Raw genomic sequence first — 26,028 nt, forward strand, 5'->3', positions numbered from 1 at the left:
GTGTACAGTGGGTCTCCAGGTTCTGGCCGGCCACCGAGACCTGCAAACGGAAATAATCCGGGTCCATAGGCCGGGTAAGAGTTGCTCGCCCCGTATCCAGGACTCAAACCACTCTGATTCGGAGAGATCCAGTTCACCCCGTATCCAGGAGCCGCTCCAGGTATGTGCGATGGACTTTCCTCCATCCCACCAATCCTCCCGGGCTCAATTTGAGGTAAATTCTGAGTCGAACCTCCTTGATTTGGCTAAATTGATATAGGGATCCATTGAATGTATGGTCCTGTGAAGGGATTTACAGGATTAAATCCTGTGTTGGGCTGTACAGGCTGCACGAGACCTGTTTGACTTTTTGATTGATTCGTTTGCTATTCTGCAGGGATAACGTCTCCTCTATGATTGTTGAGGGACTCTGGATTTCCCTCAGAAACACTGGAAGCTGAATCCTCAGTCTTCGACATGGTTCCTCCCTAAAACAAAAAATGGCGATGCGGAAGCTAGGCCAAGGCGGGAGGCTTTGATACCATGTCAGAAATATAGAAGGCCTGAAGTTTGGGAGAAAAATTTGTATTGCTTTTCTCTGTCTCTTGCAGTATGTAATTACAAACTATTTATAATACAAAGTGTCTAAATAACAAAGGAATAAAAATATACACAATATTCTAAAGATGTACATAAAATATTCCCTATAATCAAAAATCAATTAAGATCAATTTGCATCGGCAATAGTATCTTCAACACTATCGCTTGATTTCATCAGCAATCTACACAATATCATCCATCTTTAAATCCGTGTGACAATGGAAATCGAATAAATTAATAAAAAGTCAAGAAGTTCACATCCATCTCTCGTTTATTTTTGGTAGTGTTTTCTTGATTTGTCCAACATCGTCATCAAACGTTTCATTCCCATCGCTGCGCGGATTTGGGCAAGAAAAGAAGCAGCATTTGGCGGATTTAGAGACGATTTCGACCTCATCTGGTGGGATCATCTGAGTTAAATAAGGATCAAACATAATGCGATTTTAGGTAGGCGGCCATGGAAAACGTGGCTTTGTTAGAAAGTATAGATACGTAAGACAACCTCCATGTGTGCATTCTGTTCAAAGAACCTCATATATACGTTCTCCTCCACCACTTCTTACATGAATAAGGGTTAAGAGGATCTTCATCTCTCTTTCCTCTCTCTCTCTCTCTCTCTCTCAATATGACAATGGAATTGAAGGTCGAAGTTGTCGCCAAAGAAACCATCAGACTGTCGTCACCGACACCAGACCACCTGAAGAATTTCAAGCTCTCCGTCTTCGACCAACTCGCTCCCATCCTCTACACCTCCGTCCTCTTCTTCTACACCTCGAACACAAACGCTTCGTCTCACCACCGATCGAGTTGTCTCAAGTCGTCGCTGTCGGACGTGCTCACTCGCTTCTACCCCCTCGCCGGAAGGATTAGGGACAATCTTTCTGTCGACTGTGAAGACGGTGGTGCCGAGTTCGTTGACGCCAAAGTCAACTGCCCTCTCTCCCACATCCTTGACCGCCCCTGCCCAGTCTCGCTGCGTAAGCTCCTCCCGATCGACACGGAGTCCCCAGAGGCCTCCACGGGCCGCCTCTTGCTCGTCCAGGCCAATGCCTTTGGCTGTGGTGGCCTCGCCGTTGGGGTCTGCGTTTCCCACAAGATCGCTGATGCCTCCACTCTTAGCACCTTCATCAAGGCATGGTCTGCCGCTGCCCTCCTCAGCGATGTCAACGTTGGTATTGAAATCCCGCCACTTGACACGGCATCAGCGCGGTTCCCACCTTTGGTAGAATTGGCTGCCATTTTGCCCACAGTGGTGCTCCCGAAGGCGAGGTGTGTGACAAGGAGGTACGTGCTCGACCCAGCAAAGATCACCCCGCTTGCTGCCAGTGAGGCTGTGCCAGACCCGACCCAGGTGGAGGCTGTGGTGGCCCTTGTGTGGAGGTGTGTAGCCCGCGCTTCAAGGAAGAATGACCCCGGGCGGCGATCACTGCTTTCCCAAGCAGTGAACCTCCGGGGGCGGCTCCCAGAGCCACTTCCAGAGACCACGATCGGGAACTTCGTCGGGGGCTTCACGGTGGAGATGCCGCCCCAAGCAGAGGAGAGGGAAATGGAGCTGAAGAAGTTGGTGAGCGACATGAGGGAGGCGAAGAGGGAGTACTTCGATAACTACACACCAAGGCTGAGCGGTCTCGTAGTGGGCTGCATGGCGGTAGTCGAGGCTGCTGCCAAATTCGGCGCGCTGATCAACAGCGGAGACGTCGACTTCTACAACTGCAGCAGCTGGTGTGGCTTCGGGCTCTACGAGGCCGCTGACTTTGGGTGGGGGAGGCCGGCATGGATCAGCTTCGCGGGCGTGGAGTACAAGAACAGCATTGTCCTGGTGGACGCGAGGGACGGTGGCACGATTGAGGCCTGGCTGACGCTGAGCCAAGAAGACATGCACGTGCTCGACGCGGATGAGGAGCTGCTCCGGTTTGCTTCCGTGAACCCCAGCGTCTCCGGCTCGTGAATTGCGTGAGAATTTTTATTGCTCGAGTGCGTAAAAACTGGAGTGGATAATCATAGGCTCGTCCTGTATTGACAGGGGACGTCACGAGATAGATCCGGGGACTGAAATTTGATGCATATTTGAACGAGATAGATCTGGCGAATAAAATTGATACACAAGCTAGAACGAGCTTAATTAATATGTACTTTTGGCATAGACTTATGGTTTATAGATATCACAGGATAAATCGATCGTGTTTCTAGTTTATTCCTTCGGTTGTCTTGTGCATATGCATATGGCAGTATTTTATTTGTAGTTACAACATACAAATGCATCTCTCTCTCTCTCTCTCTCTCTCTCTCTCTCTGATGTATCTGATGTGTCTAGTACTAACTTCGTTTTTTTTTTGGGTCGAACTAGTACTAACTTCGTTTATAGAGTTGACTTTAGAATAGATTTTGCCTTTATTTCTTGTGGATAATTTACTATCTGAGACTCATGTCATAGAAAGTATCTTACATGTGAATTTGTCTTCCTCCATGACGTGTGATAATTATGTGGGTGCACATCATCGAGAAGAAACTTCACTCATTTTGTGCTTCTAAGGGTGAGTCTGATAGTCCACATATAATTTTAAATATGAGATAAATTGTTCTACACCGTGTCTGGTTGTGCCCTCTTGATTGAACAAAATTGGATAAATCTAAATTTTTATAAAACCTCGAACGAGGGACCTTGCGTGTCTTCATATGAAATTGAAACATGAAAAAAAGAAAAGAGACGCGAAAGGAGTGGTGGGGAGAGAGAAAGTGATGAGCAATTGTGCTCTAAATTGTGTTGGCGTTGATGAAGAAAGTAGAGTTCAGAGCCACCGTCTCGGTGGTTGCTCGTGAGTGGTGACCATTGCGACAACCGTAGATCTCTCTCTCTCTCTCTCTCTCTCTCTATATATATATATATATATATATATATATATATTATATGTATATTTATATAATGGAAGGCTGGAGGCGGTCGCCCAACAAATCAAGGTCTTTTTTGGTTAATTTATTCTTTCTAAAGTTTTTAGCTTTTCTAATGTTGAATATGACTTCATACCTAGCGACTTACCGAAAAAAGAAGTTCCCTATGTTGAAATTGTTGTACAAAGTGGAGCTTGTGAGGGGAAAACTATTGAAATGAACATGTATATTGTGTTAAAAAGTCCCATATCGAATAATTGGTGCGTTACAAAATAGCTTCATTATCTTAAGTTTTTGATAGAAGGTAAGTCTAACTGAATGTATCGATGGGCTTGGATTTGAGTTTCCTCTGACGATCTCACTAAGTAAAGGTATCAACAAATGGTTGATGGCCCCAATCTCTTCTGTTTCAGTGTGTGACCAATTTATTTCAGTCCGTGATGAATATCTCAAAAAAATGAATTTCATTCTCTTCGGAGAAAGAGATTAGGGATGAAGGTACGCATTGTGCAAGTGTGAATCACTTTAGAAACTCTCATATTCATATCAAAATTTTGGTGTATGCTCCCAGTAAAGATCTCTACATGTATTGCACTTTAATTTGCGAACTAGCGCACTTCATTACTTTTGCCAAAACGATAAAGTTTCTTGCTCAGACTGGATTTCCCCTTAAATCAATGTGAGACGACCACTAGCAGAATCCGCAATCTCGGTGTAGTAGAAATGGCCAAATGCGACAAATATACATGCTTTATCTATAATTGACATGGTGGAGCAAAAGGAGGGAAGATAAAGAGAAAAGTTGGTAATCGCCCAAGTCTTGAAGTCTCAACTCAAGTCTCTCTCAATAGCTAGGGCATGTCGCCGACTCGCCATGCCAAAGTTAATGCGGAATCTCTCTTGATGGAGACTTTCAAGGCAAAAGGAATACAGCACAAAATCCATCAACGTCTGGTGGGGGACTCCCTTCTTGCTGCTCGCGAATCTCTTCTTGCTGAATGAGAAGTGGTCTTTCTGTGATATCTGGAGCACTGTCCTACTAGAAAAGCTTCTCCAATGAATTTCAGAAATTTAAAATTACATGAAAGAAAAATGTCCAATAAATTTCTGCATAATACTATTAATGTATGCAAATTGAAATAGCAAGTGGAGGGCTCTATCAAGTAACTTTACTTCTTTTAAAATAAGCTAACTTTGTTCAACTTAAAACAAATATAAACCAAAAAGACGAGGTGGTCACTGGTCCTTTTCACGTGGCCTTTTTATTTTTGGGTGGACCAATCTTGGTTCAGCCACTTCTATCTTACGAGTAGGTCTTTGATATTCTTTTCATATTTGGGTTTTGGCAGATAGAGAAATTATCTGAATTGTTTGACTCTAAGTGGCGCACGAGCAGAATCGATATATATATATATATGTTGATTAACAACAGTCATCGAGTCATTGTCCGTGGCCTTTTCTTATATTTCTTTGCCATGCCTCAATGTTTAACATTATCTAAATTTTTCTTTTTTAATTACTCGGGGCACGAGTGCGAAGACTCGGCTATCTGTATCCCATGGAAAATCTTGTAAGCCCCATTAAGTTTAAGTCTTTGGTTTGTGCTTGTGATCTTGATTCAGAGCAATTTCTACGTATTTGGTGATATTTGAATGGGCGACATCTAGTTCAAGAGCTAAAAATCCCACGACCCTAATCTAGAGTAGTTCCCACGTAGCTGGTGGAATCCGAATGGGTGACTTCCAGTTCCCGTGCTGGAAATCCCCATCACCCCAACCAACTGCACAAACCTTGAAGGGTTGAGAAAATTTTATATAAGTAAAGTGAAGATGAAAGTGTAAGTGGCCTTATAGGCGGAAACCCACTTCAACACAGAATGGAAAAATAACTCATAGAACAGAGCACGGAGTTCCAAAAAAAAAAAAAAAAAAATCGATCCATTACAATTGGACAAAGAACTAACTCATTTTTGGAGTTGTTAGACTGTTCTACTGAGATAAAATAAAAAATGGAAAACCGCCAAAGGCCCCCAATTTAAGAACAAATCACTTACTATTAAACTATGGTTTTTCTATAATTTAACTAAACCGGCAACTATCATTTGGAGGGAAAGGCATGGTCGTGGGAAAGAATCAGATTCCTCATGGTCCAAAACCGACCCATTCCTATCCTCATCATTTTTGCATGCCTTTCTGACCAAGTTGACCACTTGAGGATACTCATTAGCATAATTAAAATTAAAATTTTAATGGACTGGGATTGGAAAGTTAAGATATGTAACAACTCTTCCTAATCATTTAGCATAGTTTTTTGTTGTCACAATTTGACCTTTGATTATTGCCCAAGCTCGCAGGCCAAAATAATCCTTTCAGATTTCAAGTCATTTGGCACTCCAGGATTGCGAAGAACGTAAACCAAAAATCGGGCGTCGCGCATTTTGGTCTTTACTCATTTGGAGTCGAAGGCTTTTCTTTTGTTCCCTTAGCCTTCGACTTTTCGTGCAAATTAATGTAAAGAGCAGGCATGCCAACTTTTGCGGGGACCCCACCCTCCGAAGGCAGGCCAACCTTCACATAATTTAAAGAGGAGACGGGCCGACTTGTCTCCCGATGGAGATCCCTTCTCATTGGCATAGCCCATAATCCAACGTAATCCCGAAATTAGTCAATACTTGCGTTATGTATTGAACTCCGGTGTCTGCTAGTAAGTTATGTGATCAAGAAAGAAAGAACTCATGCTAGTGGCCAAACTATACAAAGATAAACCGTATGGGAGCTGGCCATATTGGAACACAAACCTTTTGGCTACAGGCCAATTTTCCCCAATTTTTTTTCTCAACAATTGTCACAGGCTCAACTAATAGAATACATGTTGACTTTAAGACTGGTGCTTTTCTCGATGAAGTTTAGTATATATTGGACCAGATGTGGCCTCACATATGGAGCTGTGTAATGTGCTAAGATTAACTAATGCTTTAATCAAACTCCATCGTTTAGAGGCATGCTTAGGTGAAGGTTGCATGTGTTCGACCTGCGTTAGATGGTGGGGTTGACTTGGTTTTTGGAAGGGAAGATAATATAGCCTATGCATAGGATGTTATTGTTTCCTTTTCTTATATGCTTTTGTTCATTTTTTTTCATGTTCATGTGATGATGTCAACATGGAAGTATGATAAGAAATGTGACATATGATTGGTCATATAATCGTGGTTACATAGATACTTTTTATACAATATCCTTAACTCAGGGTATAAGAGGACTAGCTGAACTAATTCATTTTTTTGGATAGACGAGTAATTGATGGAATTACAAAACTCGAGGATTGGAGCGATATGGAATCTTGCTGTATATGCTTAGCGTACACATTTGCTGATAATGGTAATGAATGTATGGGTGAGCAAGGAGGCCGCCATACTTGTTTAGAAATGTATGTGTAAATCCGTTGGCCGATAACACGACATGTGATGATTATTAAAAACGCCCTTGTTGTTCCTTGTTTTCTTGAATTTGAACGAATTACAATGAGCACCACCACTAGGGAGTATGCGAAATCATTCATTTAGCTAGTGCTCTCTTTTAAGATTTATATAATATGTAGTCATTTTCCTTGATTGTTCTATGTTACTTGTGAAGGATCAATATAGCCTCCATAATCTTATACGTGGCAAGATTAAGAGCGTGGGCTCAATCTCGAAACACAAGGCTTTCGGCCCAGGACGGTAGCCCAGGTTCATTGTTAGGTCCTCTTGTAATATTCATATCTATTTCACTTTCTCAGGAAATATTGTCGGGTCACAGATTAGAAGCACAAGTCAATTTAAATCGAGTAATCTCAAAAGAATTTTTTGGCGAGCCCTGCCTTTTTAAATATATCTGTTCATCAAGATTTTCCACATCGCTAGGGGGATGGGCTACCCTGCGTTTCTACAGTTCTGAGCATTAACACGAGGACCCCACACCATTGACCAGGATTCGAAATCAAACCTGGGGAGAGAGGCCAACATTGTACATCACTCAGAGATTAATGTGCCCCACGACTACACCGAAATACTAGACGGCTGGAGCCCATCCATAATTGCAAGTTAGGGACATTACTGGTACAAGTAGGATCCGAAATAGTGATGTTTTCAGTATCAGGCCATAGTACTAGACTGTCGCCACTGTCACCATCAGTGATTACATGATATCGTCATTTTTTTACTTTGATCACGTAGTTAGCAAACTTAGCAATAGATGTTGTTCCTTAGTTATTTATAATTTACATAGTCACCATACAGTAATTTTATAACACATACAAATCAAGGGCGAATCTCCATGGGCTTGCTTGTCCACGACTTTGGTTTCACATCTATTAAAAACTAGCTTGTATCTTCTCTTCCAAGCACATCCAAATCTAGACATGGCCCGAGAGAAGTACGATTAAAAAAAATAAAATCTGGTCGATATATATGGTAAATGCATATAATTCGTTCATACATCAAACAATGAAGTCTTCAACTAACCATTCATGCATGGAATTGATAACAAGATGGGCACATTAATTCTCGACCAAGCCCTACCTTGATCTGCATGGTGACAAGCTTTTCACGTGGCACGATCCGCATCACTTGTTTATGCAATAATAATTGATTGGCGAACATCGCATTCATTGCAAAAGATAATGTGCGCGACCTCAATCACGCAGTCGAAAGAAAGTCATTGACGGTTCCGATTGAAGTTCCTTGCTACGAGATAACTTTATCAATGGATTGTGAAATGCAAATTAATCGATTGTCTGAATTGTGACTTGCTCAATTCGGGATGATTATCTAGCGGGATTTGCCCATGAAAATATTTAGTCCGATATTGCTTTGCAACTGGAACGTGCATGTAGTGTCATATATATTAGTTTTTATTGAAAGAACGTCCTTGCAATTGTGCAATTTTATTAAGCATAGATAAGTGCCTATTAAAATAAATAAATGGGTGATAACACAAATGGTCTCTGAACTTTTGGCTTGATATGTAATGTGGTTCTTGAATTTTTAATTTGTCCAATGTGGTTCTTAATCTTTAACTCAATGTAAAATGTAATTCTTGAACCTTTAATTTATTTAGTGTGGTGCCTAGTCTTTTGTTATAGATTTTCATTGATTTTTGCTTTTGTTTTCTTTTGTTGGTTAGGTACCAAACGTTAAATTCACAACTTTGATATCAAAGCTTGTTTTGTAATGTCCAATTAAATTGATATATATATCTTCCCATTCAAATAGAGCTCAGTCTTGCGTACGAATTGCTATTGCAGCTAGAAAGTTGACCAAAGAAAAGGAAGAAAAAAGAAAAAAAAGAAATACTTAGAAGTAGGAAGAAGGACAATAAGTGCTTGCCGGAGGGATTGGTTGGAGAGCAGGCACTATATGTGATAACATCACGGGTGATAACTATTCGTCACATGTTCATCGATCGCGACTCTCCATCTCCATCCGGACTAGGGATGACTCTTGGACCCACTCGAGACAAGGACATTTCAAATCGTCAATTCATCAGCACAAAAGCTCAAATTAACAAACATAAGCAACTAATTTTTGCCATTCTCATAGGATTGACTAGTAACCATATGGAATGATGCACGAAATGCGTGCTTGATATCCCACCCTGTCAAGTAAAAATAGAATAGTATCGTATGTATTTTAGCTTTGTGTAAGGTTTTTGACTCATATTTTAATCAAATTTAAGGTCTCAAACTTTTAATTTTTCTCCCTATGTGGGTATGCGTACTTATCTTCAAGTAAAGGAGGTAATTCAATACTCTGTGCAAGCATAGATGATTATTCAAAATATTTGGAAAATATTTGGCTGCTACCCAAATTATAATTTTTGCGCGTTCGTGCTTCCTAAGTCTTATGTGCCTACTTGCTTTATATATCGTTATTTTTCGCTTCATAGCGGCTAGTAGGTAGATTGAAGCCAAAATTCATTTTATTAATAAATCTTTGAGAAACAACCCTAGCCTTGTTAGCGACTGAACCTTGACAACTTTTTGAGTTTGGAAGGAAAATCCTAAGAAAGGGATCTTTTGCATACTTCAAATCAAAATGTACTTCCTCAAATAATTTCAATTTAATTCGCAAAAGTCACTCATCCCGTAGTATTGGGGCTAGTAAAACATTTTACATGAAGTGCGTGCCAATTACTTTTTGATTAAAGAAATTATTTACATGTGAACGGCGCACTTAGGGGGTCGCAATGGGATTACTCCCTTCTTGTTTTTTTGTTTTTTTTTTCTCTCGACTAGACATTTTTCTCAATAAATAAACAGCAAAGCAACGAAAAAACCCTAGTTGGTGAATCTTTCGTTCGTTTGCAAACGCACCTAATCCGATCATCACATTCCATCCTACTTTGGCAGCGTTTCTAATTCGTCGTGAGCCGGAGCGGACGCGTGGAAATCAATGGATCAGTATAGGGAATTTGATTCGACGATCATCCATGCAAAACATACAAAACAAAAATGAAAAATCAGGTGACGAACTTCATGTTGGTCTTTTGGATTATTGTTACTTCCATTTTCGAATTGAAACCCTTTGGTAAAATTCAGATTTCCGGCTCGATCAAGTTTGGAGTTTCAAGGAGAGGATGACTCTGCGTCCAGTTTAAGAGATTGTAGAGCATTCGAAAGGGTTTGCGAGCAGTCGGAGATTGTGTCCCGCTTCGACCTTTCCGATCGGAAGACTCTCATTTGATTGAAAGACATTGTGCTATAGACTGGAGTACCCTTTTGGCTATATTAAATATTTGATTATCACATGTACTTGATAAACAAGGCGATTTTGAAGGGGTTTCAAGTATTCGTTTCCTTACCAGAGTTGGGTTCAGGAGTCGAGACTATTTTAGTGCCATATAAGGAACATGGTCGAGTTCGAGTTCGATGCAATTTGCACTCGTATCTCTGAATAATCTCAATCGGTTGCCACATGCATAGTTGCTGCTTTTGAATCGGTACTGCAAACAGACGCGCATGCACAGCAGCAAGCAATAGACGGATTTGAATGTTCAACTAACACCATCAATACTTCAATTAAGTTGACAAGAAAGTTTTGGGCCCCACCGGCATTTGTCAAGCTGGTCTAGAATCCGTGTGTACACTCGTCTTCTCTGGTTGAATGAAGATTGATCCTGCTAATTAATTCAATAACCTCGCAAGAGATAATCAGAAGATTCGGCACGGGATTGTGCCGAGTCTATCTTTTTGCACATGCAAAACAGTTGATGCAGAAACGCTATGTAGTTTATATTATAATTGGCGATGGATCGACAACTCGATCTCTATTCGTTCGAATTTGGGTAAAACGATGATTTTGCACATGTAATGACTTGAGCCACATATAGAAAAGAGGCACTCTTGATTATATCACTGTTTTTAATCTTGTGCTTATTCATCACTCCTTGAGGCTTGAGCCCCTACCATAGAAGTGCAGGATATGCATACAGCACATAAAAGAACCGGAGATAAACATAGCAGTAAGGACATAGACAGTTGCATCAGCACACCGGTCAACACGCATGGTGTGAACATCGCCAGCTATGCATATTCCACCTTCGGAGATGCTGATGATGATGCGAATGAAAGAAGCTCCTTGTCCTTCTCAAACAAGGCCATGTCCTCCGGCTTGAGATTAGCATATGCTTCTATGCCTCCTCCGTCTCTGGTGTCCAAGAAGACGATGAGGTTCCGGAAAGGAAACGCAGAGGACCCGACCCATGCAGGCTTGCCCCACCCAAAGTCGGCCTCGTTGGTAGGGAACCGACACAGGCTTGTGAAGCTGAAGGGCACAATCTCGCCTTTCGTGATCTGGGACGAGCGTTCCTTCAAGAAGTTCAAGTGCCCTTCTCCTTCTTTTAGCTTCTTCACGTAGCTCGTGTCCACTTCCTTTATTGCTTCTCTCACCTTGTTATCGAAAAAATAGAAAAAGAAAAGAGAAGACAAAAAACAAGCATAAATTAGGAAGACTCAAAAGCATTCCATATGCTACGTTGTCCATGATAAGCAAAAGGAATTTGTATTGTAAAGCAATCTTTGTAGCTAGCACTAATGCATTATTCTTCACTTATAATCCAGAATCATCTTAATCCCACGAAGGATCAAGATTAAAATATTATGCATGGAATGTTTCCGATAGCTTAAGTTTTCAAAGGAATTAGTCATGCGCTCACTTACTAATCCTTCTGAAAAAAAAATGGATTGACGCTAATCTTAAGCTCATGTCCTCTATTCGGCTGTCTAGAATGATTCTCTCTAGCTATACCTGGTTCACGATCATATGTTCATCAGTATCAACGGTTGGCCTCGTTAGGGCAATCCTGCTAATGTTCCCAAAATGGCGGTCTGACAATGGCGGATCCATCCTCGGACGCAAGTTCACTGCATGTAGCACCGTGTATATCTTGTCATTCTCGCTGATGCGGTCCCCTTTCTTTTGCGTGCTCTCCATGTATCGCCTCCACAAGAAGGCCGACAAGGCCTCGACTCTAGTTGGCCGCCTTCTCTGGCCTTCGGCCTCCGCTATCTCAGCAGTGCTATACTTATCTCGAAGGGTGGTTATCGATCTGGCGTCGAAGACGAACCGCTTCGTTACAAGGCCTTCCTTCAGAAGCCCCGTACTCGGTGCATATCCCACTAGATTTACCGGCGGGAACAGAGAGGATGACTCGAAAATGGGAGATATTATATGGCCACCATCGCCGCGAGTGATCGCAGCCCAACTATTGAGAAAAGAGAAGAATGACAACGCGTCAGCCAGCTTGTGGGAGAGGCATAGCGCGAGGCACAGCCCTCCGCACTCAAAGAAGCTGACTTGCACGGCGGTGGTGAGATCCCCCAAGTCGTAGAGCTTGAAGGGCAAGAGCCGGTCAAGCTTCTCGGGGTCAGGACTTTCGAGGACCTCCGAGAGCTGGCACGTGGCCCGAGCCACCGCGAAGGGGACGCCATCGTCGTTGCACTCGACGTAGAGGTTGTCTCTTGAGCGCCCAGCGAGCGGGTAGAATCGAGTTAGGGTTTCGGCGAGAGACCGCCTGAGCTTGGAGAGTTTTTCCTCGTTGGTGAGGAGGTCGTCTTTGGGGAAAAAGAGGAGGAGGGGCATGAAGATGGGGGGCGAGATCTGGTCGAGGAAGGAGAGGCCATGGCGGCGGAGGTTGGGAGGCGTCGGAGAAGACGGCTTGATGGTCTCCGTGTGTTCTACTATCACATTCATCGTTTGAACAGTGTTATGAGAACTGTCTAGAGTGTTTGGGCTGGAGATGGTGATGATCGAGTGCAATGGGAATTATATAGAGGACACTAAGGTCCTGTAGTTTTTTTTTTCTTTTTTTTTTTTGTTGGAAAGGTACTTCACTCATCCACCTTATTTTGCCAAATAAGAATTTGGGCTTTGCTACTAATAATGACAATTTGTTATGCATCATAAATTTTAAAGGAATGAACCCCACAATAATTTATTATTATTTATTATTTAACTTTTATAGTTGAAAAGAGATTGTAATTCTCATCTCAATAGATTAAAGACTCTAAAATAAAGAAAATCCTCCAAAAAGCCTACACCTATTTTTTTTTTAAGGACATAATCATTTATAACTATTGTTATTTGATTTTTTTTTGATAAAAAACAGTTCGTGTTATTCTCAAAGTAAATTAAATACTGTCACTTAATAATTTCTCTAAGGATTTTATCCCATATATAAGTAAAATCGTCCGAAATGCCTACACCTTTTTTTTTTTTGGGTCGATCGTACCCTAAGTTTCAACTTACTATCAGATTTTTGTTCAATCCCTTTGTAGAGCGTAGGAGTCAAACTCTACACTTGAAACTAAATGTCTCTACCCCTGACTTCCCTAAGAAGCTAGGGAATTGAAGACCCCCACCTCCCCCTTCCATTGGGGAACGGTGTCCAATGGTTATCTAAATTAATTACAATTTGATCAATTCAATCATAAATCTTTAGTAATTCAATTATAAATCCTATAACTATGTCAATTGAATCATATACTTTTTTCTTTCTTTTTTTTTTTCTTAAGAAGAAAAAAATTAAAAGAAGGAAAGAGAAGGAAAAAAAGAAAAAAAATTATATTAAAAATTATTCACGTTAGTGCCGGTGTGCCACATAAGACGAGTGGCGTTCACATCACCAATTTCCAGTTGAAATTAGGAAAACGCTAAAAAGTTTAAGACTGAATTAATACAATTATAATTTTTAGGACTAAATTAAACAGAATACAATAGGATTTAAAACTTTTCAGAAAATTAGCATGCCAAATATATATAATTATTTATTATTTGATTTTTTATTATCTAAAACGGGCATGTTATTCTCACAGTAGATAAATATTATCACTTAATCATTTCTCTAAGGATTTTATCCCAAATATAAGGAAAGTCGTCCAAAAAGACTATACCTAATTTTTTTCTTTGGGTTGATCATACTCTAACTATCAACTTACCATTAGATTTTTGTTCTATCTCTTTGTAGAACGTGGAAGTCAAATTTCACTCTTGAAACTAAACGTCCCCACCCATAACTTCCCTGAGAAGCTAGGGAATTAAACAACCCACCTCCCCCTTTCATTGGGGAACGGTGACGCAACCTCTAGTGGTTATCTAAAGTAATTGCAATTTGATTAATTCAATTATAAATCTTTAGCAATTCAGTCCTAAATCTTATAACCATGTCGATTGAATTATATATTTTTTCTTTCTTTACTTTACTTTTTTTCTTAAGAAGAAAAAAAAACTAAAGAAACAAGAGAGAAGAAAAAAAAAAAAAAGAAAAAAATTATATTAAAAATTGTTCATATTAGCGATGGTGTGCCATATAAGACTGTTGACGTCCACATCACCAATTTTCGACTAAAATTAGTAAAACGTGAAAAGAAGTATTTGACTGAAAACACAATTATAATATTTATGACTAAATTAATAAGAATGTAATAGGTTTTAAAACTTTTTAGAAAATTGACCTGCCAAATATGTTCCGGTGGGGTGCATGTGATTAACTTGATGGTAACGATTTTAGGAATGCGTGGCCACGTTCGGACTCATTCAAACTCACCACCGTAAAGGACAAAAATCAACCGATAAATCGGAACGGGCGCGTCTCGTTAAATGCGAACCGGCGGCGCGAGCGATGGCAAACTAACCTGTACCCTAACGAGGACGAGTACTGGGAAAACCGAAAGGGTAGAGCGACACGTGGCACATCCATGTCGTGCGATAGAGAGGAGCGGACATGTACAATGGACACATCAGCAAAACGAACGGTGCCCGTTTCTCTAGTGGAGAAATGGCTTCTTTTTGCAGTCTCCTTTAACCAAGGGCTCTGTTGTTTTCCGGTGAAAAGAGAGTAAAAATTAAGGAACCCCAAATTGAAGGAGTTAGGGATTTTTTTTGTTTTTTTATTCAGTTCTTTTTGCTCCATATAGAAAACCGGTGTCAAGTATAAATAGAATAGTCTTGTGAGATATTTTAGCTTTGTAGTAGGTTTCTTACTCGTATTTTTATCAAATTTAAGTTCTCAAACTTTTAATTTCTTTTTTACCCTATGTGGGTATAGGTACGTAACTTCAAAAAAAGGAGGTAATTAGATACTCCATACAAGCATTGATGGTTATTCAAACAATAATTACGTGCTCCCCAGATAGGATTTAGAGTGTTCGTGCTCCCTAGATAGATATCTTATGTGCCTATTTGTTAGGGATAATTATCCAAAATATCCCAAATTAATTGTACACTGGCTAACTCAGTCTTAAATCTTTCAATTATACAAATTTGGTCTTAAACCTTTTGATGATTTGCTGTTTTAGTCTTAGACCTTTCAATTATAATAATTTAGTCATAATCATTTTGAAGTTTTGTCAATTTAATCATAAACCTGTTATTTGGATAATTAGTCAAAATGATTATATTGACAAGCCATCAAAAGATTTATAACTAAATTGATAAATTGTAAAAAAAGTTTATGATTAAATCGACACAATTGAAAAGTTTAAGAATTAGGACAAAAAAATTTTATGACCGATTTGGTCACCGTACAATAGGTTTAAAATTTTTAGATAATTTTCTTTTGCTAGCTTATATATTCATTATTTTTGACTTCATAGCAGCTAATTATGCTTTGGAATGTATGAGTTAAAGAGAGTTACGTAGATTGAAGCCAAAATTTGTTTTGTTAATAAATCTTTGGGAAACAATCCTAGCTTAAGCTCTTACCTTCTACTTTTTGGCGCTGTTAGTGACTAAACCTTGACAACTTTTTCGGTTTGGAAGGAAAAACCTAAGAAAGTGATCTTTCGCATACTTCAAATCAAGCCGTACTTCCACAAATAATTTTAATTTAATTCGTAAATGTCACTAATCCCATAATATTCATGCTAGTAAACCATTTTACATACCGACAAAAAAAAAAAAAAAAAAAAAAAAAACCCCATTTTACATGAAGTGCGTGCTAATCAGTTTTTGACTAAAGAAATTATTACATGTAAATAACACGCTTTGCGGGGTCGTAGTGGGATTACTCCCTTTTTAAATTTTTTTTTTCTCTCGACTAGACGTTTTTTCTCAATAAATAAACAACAAAGCAACAAAAAAACCCCTAGTTGGCAAATCTTTCATTCGTTTGCAAACGCAACTGACCCGGTCATCACATCCCATCAGTCATCATCCATCTCATATCAACTTTTGCGGCGTTTCTAATTCGTCCTGAGTCGGAGCAGAGGCGTGGAAATCAATGGATCAATGTTGGGAATTTGATTTGACGATCATTCATGCAAAACGTACAAAACGAAAATGAAAAATTACGTTACGAACTTCATGTTGGTGTATGGATCATTGTCACTTCCATGTTCGTATAGAAACCCTTCGGTAAAATTTAGATTCCCAGCTGGATCAAGTTTCGAATTTCGAGAAGCAGGATGGCTCTGCTTTCCGTTTAAATAATTGTAGAGGATTCGAAAGGGTTTGGGAGCAATCGTAGATCGAGTCCCGATTTGACATTTTCGATTGGAAAAATCATTTTTTCATTAAAAGACATTGTGTTACAAATTAGAGTACCATTTTGGTTAAGTAAAATAATTTAATAATCAAATGCATTTTATTTGTTAAACCGGACAGTTTCAAAAGTGTTTCAAGTATTCATTTCCTTATTGGAGTTAGATTTGGGAATCGAGACTATTTAAGGCCATATAAGGAATACGGTCATGATAGAAGTCGAGTTTGACCATATACTACGCAAATTTAGCACGTCGTGATAACACAATGTACCAAGCAATTCGCACCCATAATAATCTCCATTGATCGCCACACTCATAATTGCTGCTTTCGAGTCGGTACTGCTTACCGAGGCGCATGCACAGCAAGCAATTGACGGATTGGAATGTTCAACCGACTCCATCAATACTTTGACAAGAAAAGCTTTGGTCTCCACAGGGATTTGTCAAGCTGGTCTAGAAGTCTGCACGTAGGCTTGTCTTCTCTGGTTGAATGAAGATTGATCCTAGTAATTAATTCAATAATCTCACAAGGGATGATTAGAAGATTCGGCACGGGATTGTGCCTAGTCTAGCCTCATACACATGCAAAACAGTTTATATTATAAATGGCGATGGGATCAACAACTCGATCCTCTATTCGGTTGAATATGGGAAAGAAATATGATTTTGCACATGTAATTGCGCGATCCAAATGTAGAAAAGAGGTACTCTTGATATATCACTGTACATTAATCTCATACTTATTCATCGCTCGTTGAGGCTTGAGCTGTTACTATAGACGCGCACGATTTGTATACAGCACACAAAAGAAACCAAACATAGGAAAACATAGCAGTGAGGACGTAACTAGTTGCATCGACAAAAACACCGATCAACATGGATGCTGTGAACATCGCGAGCTACGCATATTTCACGGTTTGAGATGCGGATGATGATGCGAATGAAAGAAGCTCCTCGTCCTTCTCGAACAAGGCCATGTCCTTCGGCTTGAGATTAGCCGCTTTTCTTCCTCCTCCGTCTATGGTGTCGAAGAAGACGACAAGGTTCCGGTAAGGAGGCGCAGAGGACCCAATCCATGCGGGCTTGCCCCACCCGAAGTTGGCCTCGTAGGTTGTAAACCGACACAGGCTCATGAAGCTGAAGGGCACGACCTCGCCTTTCAAGATCCGGGCCAAGCGTTCCTTCATGAAGTTCCAAGTACCCTTCTCCTTCTCTTAGCTTCTTCACGTAGTCCGCGTTCACTTCCTTTATAGGCTACACTGTCCATGATGTGTTGACACCCAAAATTAATCCTAGAACCACATGTTGATCATGAGGAAATAATAAGCAAAACGCCCCATTTTGGTTCATAAAGTTAAGGGCAAATAGCTTTTGTGGAAACTACTTAAGCTGAGCCTCGATGGAATTCTAGGAACTTGGGTAGATTTTAAAATTTGTAACAATATAAATTGCAGGTTCCAAGGTATATAAGGTAAGTTTCAGATTTTAGAAAATACAAAACTTGTTTTAATGGATAGATTTCAGGTTCTAGGTGGAACTTGTACGAAACCTGAAATCGCTCATCCTTATCCATCACAAGTCTTGCGTAATGGTTTGGACTGATGGAGAGTATATAAAACAACATTAAAAAAATGGTTAATACTCTAAAAAAACTCCAAACTGGTACATATGTAACAAATTTACCAAAACTATTTTTTTGATCATGAAAAACCTCAAATTGGTATACCCGTGACAAATTTACCCCGACTAACCATAAAAAACCCTAAACTAGTATACCCGTAATAAATTTACCCCAAACTAATTTATTCAATCGCAAAAACCCCAAGCTGATAAATTTGTGACAAATATACCATCCGCTAAATTAGATTAATATCATAAAAAAATCACAAAAATTATAAATTGTGCTAAACGGAGTGTAAAATCTTAAATTGGTATACTAGTCAACTGTCACGTGTCATTTGACTTAATAATTTGATTGTAAAATTTAACAAAAACTAATATATGGTAAAATTGTCACAAGCATACCGGTTTGGGGTTTTTAGTGGTCAAAAAAATAGTTTTTGGTAAATTTGTCACAGGTATACCAGTTTCGGGTTTTTTTAAGGTATTAACTCTTAAAAAATTTCTCCACCCACCAAGAGTCTTGCCCGATGACTTTGAAGGATGACAAGTACATAGAACAAGGCCGCGGGATTTGCACAGCATCTTTGACAATGTTTCCGACGTTAGCCACCTTCATTTTGTCATTTCTAGCACTCCAAATCTCAATACGCAAAATCAAGCTTATAGATTCAAAAGTCTTAGGCTAAACAAAATCAAGCTTATAGATTCAAAAGTCTTAGGCTTTTTAATAGTACTTATGATCATAGCTCACATAACAATATAAAAATTTTAAGAAAATGGCAAAAAAGAAAGCATTTCTTCCACTTTCATATATCACATCTATAGTATTTTTGTTGCCGAGGGTTCAAATCCCTCTCTTTTCGTATAATTTGCCACGATGTACTAAATGATGACACATAACTTAATTCCAAAAGTTAAAAACATGTTTTTATATAGATTCGAAATTAGCAAAACTGGAGGGAAACAACTTTAGGAATGCGTGGCCACGTTCTGATTCATTCAAACTCATCGCCACAAAGGACAGAAATCATTCGACAAAAAAAAAAAAAGGACAGAAATCAATCAATGCGAATCGCCCGCGCAAGCGATGGCAAACTAACCCATTGACTTTTCTCTAACCATGGCTTGACCGGAAAATGCTACCGAGGACGAGTACTTGGGCCCCAACAAAAGGGTAAAGCGACACGTGGCATCTCCGCATCATATGATAGAGAGGAGCGGATATCTATAATAGACACATTAGCAAAAGGAAACGGTGCCGTTTCTCTATAATAGAAATGGCTTCTTTTCGCAGTCTTCTTTAACCGATGGCTCTGTTTTTTCACCGAGAAAAGAAAAAAGATTAAGGAACCCCAAATTGGAGGAGTTAGGGGCTTTTGGAATCGAGTTCTTTTTGCTCCAAATACAAAACCGGTGTTCCAAATTGATGATTTTGAGCGACTTTATTGGTTATGTGAAGGTGGGTATTTTTGTTGCTCAAGTAAAAGGTTGAGCATTTTTTTTTTATTATTAATTTGAAAAGAGGAGATCTCTTTAATCTTACGACGATAAATTCGTGTCATCCCTTTGGATTTGGCCCAAGAATTGTGATCCTCCCTGTGTAAACCCCACATCGATGAATCTTAGCCATGTTAATTACACAAGGGCAAAATACTTGAAAATTTCAATATTCTTGCTATGACGATCAAATGGTGTCTTAGCTCAAATTTTTATGTGCTAATTGACTTTCATTCCTCGGTTCGATGAAAGATAAACCATGCATTTTAAGGGTAAACATTTCCAAGAAATTTACTTGCTTGTAACCCAATGTCGAAATGTTCTGCCAGGTACAAATAATAAAAGAGGCGGCCAAATTTTTCATTATTTTAATGTTGGAAATATCACCTAATCAGTTGAAAACCTATTATACAGATTCCCACTCAAACTTAAACATTTCAATTTTGCTAAGTTAGTTATAGCTTTGGTGCGAAATTATAATATAGTCATTTTGGTCAATTTTACATTGAAATAGTAGTCTAGTTGTCACTAGTTGTCTTACATGACACACAACTGCATCAACGATTTTCCGGCAATAAGAAAGTCCATTTCACAAAATATTCTCCAAAAGTCAAGGGAAGAAATTCTCATTTGATTTGAAAAATAGAAAGGGAAACTGGAATATCACTCTTGAATGGTGATCTTAAATAAGTATTCTCCTTGGAAGATGAACCCACCAAGCACACTGTGTATGCTATTCAAACATGGTTGCAAACCAGTGACATAGAAAGTCCGTTAAAGGAATTTGACAAAGGAATTTTCCTCTCTTCTTCAGAAAAAACCCAAAGCACCCACAGTTCAAGACCTTTGTGCATAGACTCCTACTATTCTATCATATTTTCTTGTTAAAATATACCCATCCAAATACGACAACCTATTTCTATCATTACTCTCATTGACATTGGAGTTAATGCGTCTATTCTACATATCCTTGCTATTTTAACTTTGCTTCTGAAGATACCTTTTCCACAAGAGTTCAAAACAAACCCGTCAACATACAATTTTTGTTTCCCAGTGTTCAACAATTACGAAACTCCTCGGCTCTAGCTCACCCGATAAAGATATTATTATTGGTTGTGATATCCTTACGCATATTCCTAAACTTAGAATTTTGCCCAATGGACTACAGCTCAATGGACAATTCAAGGAATTTGCAGACATCCAAAGTTTCTTCACTATTTAGATGAACATTTTAGATCCAATCTTGCAAACCCTTCTTGAGGCATGTGTAGAATCATAATCAAATTTTGTTCAATGTTGCCCTAACCCTCTATGGAAATATCCTAACTTTTTCATCCATCTTCCTTTGAAAAAAAATGATGATATCAATCCCACCAAAGTTAGCCACTCAGGTATGAATCTAGAACATTGCTTTTAGCACAAAAGGAATGCTCAGACTTGCTTCACCAAGGACTATTTTAAGTCACTAGATTCTTAATGGACTCGTGAGGCATTTTATGTAAACAAGCGTGCTAAGTAGAACGGAGGAAAAATTAGACTGATCATTAATTATTAGGCCCTCAATCAATTCCCGCAAGATGATAAATTTCCTCTGCTACATTGGCCAAGCCAAATATATTCTCTAAGTCTAATTTCAAAGTTGGATTTTGACAATTGGGAATTAGAAAACTAGATTTTGTATCCCCAGTCGACATTTGCAGTGGATAGTGCTCCCTTTTAGTCTCCAAACAACTCATTTACTATTTCAAAAGGCCATGTGTAGAATTTTCTAGCCTATCATGGTCAATGCTCAAATTTAAATTGATGACATCTTCCTCTATAGTCTAGATGAGGATTTTCATTGTAAATTACTAGTCCAATTTGCAGAGTTAGTACTAAAGCATAGGATTATGTTGTCCAAAAAAAAAAAGAAGAAGATGATTATTGCACAGAAAGAAATCGAGTTTCTTAGAATGCACCTCAAAGATGGGACGTATTATCCTAGTCCTCATATCGTTGAGGAATTGCAGAAGTTTCTTGATGATCATCTCTCTCGCAAGCAAGTTTAATAATTCCTTAGAATATTTAATTATCTCAAGGATTTTGTCTAAAAAATTACAGAGTTTGTAAGTCCACTACAACAAATGCTCAAGAAAGATGCTCCTCCATGGGGACCACAACAAACTCAATTGGTAAAAAGAATTAAAGAAATTCTACAACATCTTCCCCCATTGCAAATTCCTTCCATTAGAAAAAGAATTTTGGAAACAGATGCTAGTGATGAATATTGAGCTGCTATTCTTCTTGAAGAAATTGATCAGAAACGAAGAGTTTGTGGACATAAGAGTGGAAGATTCATGTAAATGGAAATGCATTACCATTTTACATTCAAAGAAATCATGACAATAAAATATGGCATCAAGAAGTTTGAATATCATCTTATAAGACATCATTTTTCCGTGCAGATTGATATGTCCTCATTTTCTCATATGCTGAAGTTCAAGCAGAAGTAGATCCCACATCCTCAGCTCCTTAGTTGGGCAGAATGGTTTTCAAAGTATTCCTTTGAAACCAAACATATTGCAAGAAAAAAGAATATACTTGCTGATTTTCTATTCCGACAAAAAAAAAAAAAAAGAATTTACAGCTACCACATCCATAAATATATATGTAGTGAGAAATCTCAGAGGAGGTGTTAGGACTCAAGAAATGAAGCTCAAATGGCCTTCGTACTAATATCCACCAGAAGTCCCTAAGCTCATTGAAGACAACACTCTTTTTGAAAATCTTGGGAGTTTTATGTGGCAGTACCATTTTCATATTTTCAACGATTATGGTGGTCTTATTCTTTGTTCAGATGGACCACAACCAAAATATTCATTCATCCATCCTCTGTCTTTATTGGTATTTTTTTAATCTTTATACCATCACCATCGAATTTCTGACGGCCAAGATACCCCTCATCATTAGCAAGATCATCCAAGGAGAAGCTAAACACAAATATTTTGGGCAAATGCTTAGTTGGTTTAAACCATTGAGCGTATGAAAAATATTTTCCAAACACAGCTCAGAGCATGCAAGCTTGACTTGGAATTTAGTGTAGTTTTTTTATTCTTTAGGTTGTGGTTATTTGTCCAACCTAATGTAGATATGTTTAAAACTCCAGCAAATGTTGGAGCATCCACATATAAATCCCAGCTTGTTCCAAATAAGATTTTTACAACTCTTTTACCCTCGACAATATTGAGCATTGCAGAGAATCTTGTGCCAATACAATCGAGTCATTCCACGATAAGTGTGGCCAATAGAAGCTGATACTAGTTCTCTAGGATCATTGTGATGACTATTGCGCAACCTCACCAACGATTGATGTTTGCCTAAGGAGATGCTATGGAATTGATATGCAAGACAATTTTGTGTCACAACATCAAGATCCAACTTCATCATCGTAGGATCCATGGGGAGGACAATTGTCATAAAACTCTTTTGATCATAGTGAATTGCAACTTGCACTTAGTCTAGCCCTCGACAGAGGAATCCCATCATTTTAACTTGGAAATTTACCCCAACTTCGCATTCCATCAAGCTCCATTAATGGTCCAACAAGTCTCTCATTAGTTATCCAAAAGACAAAAGTTGTTTGAATTAAATGTAGAAGTTGTTGTAGAAATTTAAGAAGTGAAGAAGCTCCTTGAAGGACTCAGGTAACGGCATACAGATAATCCTGAGAAAAGCACATTCAATAATCCCATTGACATCCCATCAAGTTCCCATCAATCTTTGGAGTTCACAGAATATGACCAGCTCGAAGTCCTAGTAAGTTGAGAGACTCGTCAAGTAGTATAGAAGGCATAAAGATGGATGTGGCTTAGACAGCTTGGATGATAGCACTGAAGAATCAATCCATAAATATGACATGTGAATGAGTTAGACATAAGAAAAAACTAGATGCAAGAAGAAATTAGAAACATGTAGAGAAAAAGTTGGCTTAAATGCCGAGCAAAAATACTGTTAATGTCCTATTTGGCATTGTTCATCAACTATTTATGGCACTGTAGCCATTGTAGTAGTATTGTTTAGTGATGTAGTGTATTGTAGCAGAAGCAAAAAAATGTGTGATAAGAATCTGTCAAAAGCAAAATCTTAGTCTTATTAGTATAAGGGTCAAATTATTGGCATTTGTCTATCGAAAGGAGTCTTTGGGGTTTGTCTTATGTCTATATAAGGCGGTGTTTGTAATATTAAGGGGTAGAATGCACCCTTTCTAAAAATAATATTATGTGGTTTGCTATGAATCCTTAAAACTTTCTCAAATCTTCCTTTCTGCTTGGCATGATTCTTTAAAATGAGAGATGTTCTGATCCATACTAGTAGTATGATGTGCACTTATTAAAATATGAAACTTATAAAATTTTATATAATAGGAGTCAAAAAATGAAAAAAAAAAAATTAGTGGGTCATAGACAATCTCTACTCTAACGCCGGAAAGGCCGTTTAGTTGGACACCATACCTACCTCAAATTCTATTTTCGTTTTCCCTGGCCCTTATCATGGGCCAATTAGGAATAAATTCGCAAATTTGAAAAGTTTAAGATTGAATTAACATTCAAACAATGGGTTTAAGATTAATTGGACAATTTTCCCCTCTATCATTTGATCAATCTTTGATATTGCGGGTTTTAAAATTTCAACACGCGCAATATTCTCTTGTTATATGATAATTAAATTTTAACTTGCAGATATTTTTGGGAAAATGTCAAAGGTATACTTTTGAGCAAATAACCACTTACATACTTTTATTTTTAAAAAAATACTATTAGCAAAACCCCAATTGAAAAGACAAATTGCTCCTCCTTACAAACTCATATTTAGCATCTCGCTTAATAATTGAGTGGTTTGATTTTTAGTTGGCTTTGGAGGGGCTTGAGAACTTAGGATTTAGGGATAGAGATTTTTGAAAAGTAAGTGATGTTTTCGTAACAAGGGCACAGGGACGATTGTCAAATGGTTTCCAAAAAAAAAAAAAAAAAATCAGGTATGAACTTGGGATTTCCTCAAGTAGAGATGTGTAAGGGGTATCGGGTGAAACGTACTGTATGCTTTTTCTTTTTGTATTTTGCTTATATTTTTATATGACCTTCCTTGCTGAGTTTAAGATGAGTTGACGCCCGCGCAACAAAATGGGCAAAAAACTGATTGAGTGAGCTCTTTCAAGCCATATCAATTGGGTTAGGCGATAAGAAAAGACAGAATCCTAATGTTCTGTGCCAAACAATAGGGATTTTCTTTTTGTGTTGGAAAGTTTCAATTAGTATTGATAAACCCAAATAACTGCTAGTAAAAAAAAAAACGATCAGTGACTTTCCTTTTTTTTTTTTCAGATAATTCGTTGATAACTTACAACACTTCTTTTAAACTATCAATTTCTTTCAAATTGTGCAATTTAAATATTCTTGTACTAACTTATCAACTTTTATATGCATAATGTACTAACATTTTTAGTTTACTAACTCTTTATATGAAAGTACCAATCTATATTAGAGTGACTTACTAACTTTTGTTAGATTATATTAATAACTACGTCTGGATTCGTCAATTCTCATTTGAGTTCCTTCTCTATGTTTAGTTATTTTCCATAAATTGCCAACTTAGTTTTTGAATTACAGTCTTTTATTTGTCTTAGTCATGATTATATTAATAACTCCTTTAGGAAAAAAATAAAATTCAACAAAAACAAGTTTAGGTTAGACTTACTCTTAAAAGGGCTTAGAACCTCACTCGAGTCGTTTTTATGAGGGAGTGAGGATCATATTATCACCAATCAAACTTCGCAAAGACAGAGAATGGGCTACAAAGTTCCAAATTGTCGGTCCAGATGAATGATCCTACAACAATTAAAAGGCATAAGAGGTTTGAATGTCACTCTTGAACATGGGCTTTGTAGTTGCTGGGGAATATTGCAGCTGGTTTGGCTAATTGTACTAGTTATAAGAATAACCTTAAACCGACCATGAAATGGCAGCAGTGCTTAAAGCCGGCAGAGTATGTCTACTGTGAAAAAAAATGGAGATACGGTACATGCCAAATGCTCTCACAAGCTACTGCAACTAATGCATGGCAGACTAACAAAAGGTTCATGAGATCAAGTTCTGGGGTGATCATTTCAATCAAGATCAAGGCGCGCCCTACTTGGATTGTCTTTGACCTGCCCTTGCGAAGAAGGAAGAACAGTCCATAAAATCGATGAAGTTCTGTTCCCGGGGCACCGCAGTACGAGGAAATATCATGCCAACCCGAACCAAATTCGCAACGATGGCTCGACAAGGAAGAGTAAACCACGCTGAGCACTGGTTGATGAGATTTCCAAGTATCAGGACATAAGAATGAAAACCATGGCTTCCTAACAGCACTCATATATAGTTCCAAACATGATCATGGATGAAG

The 26,028-nt window shown here is 38.5% G+C and overlaps 2 protein-coding genes across 2 annotated transcripts; one reads left to right on the top strand and one right to left on the bottom strand.

Annotated features, from left to right (window-relative positions):
* Positions 1–1,165: 1,165 nt before the first annotated feature.
* On the top strand, positions 1,166–2,802 carry LOC104417761 (BAHD acyltransferase BIA1). The gene has a single exon (XM_010028983.2). It carries the CDS (start codon positions 1,205–1,207, stop codon positions 2,525–2,527), a length of 1,323 nt encoding a protein of 440 aa, XP_010027285.2. The 5' UTR covers positions 1,166–1,204; the 3' UTR covers positions 2,528–2,802.
* An 8,028-nt stretch (positions 2,803–10,830) lies between these two features.
* LOC104415722 (stemmadenine O-acetyltransferase) lies at positions 10,831–12,756 on the bottom strand. The gene is made up of 2 exons (XM_010027063.3): positions 11,753–12,756; positions 10,831–11,394 (listed from the first exon to the last, which is right to left on the bottom strand). Exons 1-2 carry the CDS (start codon positions 12,695–12,697, stop codon positions 11,029–11,031), a joined length of 1,311 nt encoding a protein of 436 aa, XP_010025365.1. The 5' UTR covers positions 12,698–12,756; the 3' UTR covers positions 10,831–11,028.
* Positions 12,757–26,028: the final 13,272 nt, after the last annotated feature.

The sequence above is a fragment of the Eucalyptus grandis genome, chromosome 8, assembly GCF_016545825.1.
Source record: "Eucalyptus grandis isolate ANBG69807.140 chromosome 8, ASM1654582v1, whole genome shotgun sequence".
NCBI classification, from domain to species: domain Eukaryota; kingdom Viridiplantae; phylum Streptophyta; class Magnoliopsida; order Myrtales; family Myrtaceae; genus Eucalyptus; species Eucalyptus grandis.

Coding starts and splice junctions, on each gene's coding strand:
- LOC104417761 (XM_010028983.2), top strand. CDS start 1,205: ATGACAATGGAATTGAAGGTCGAAGTTGTCGCCAAAGAAACCATCAGA.
- LOC104415722 (XM_010027063.3), bottom strand. CDS start 12,697: ATGAATGTGATAGTAGAACACACGGAGACCATCAAGCCGTCTTCTCCG. Junction 11,395..11,752: donor AACATATGATCGTGAACCAG/GTATAGCTAGAG, acceptor TTCGATAACAAG/GTGAGAGAAGCAATAAAGGA.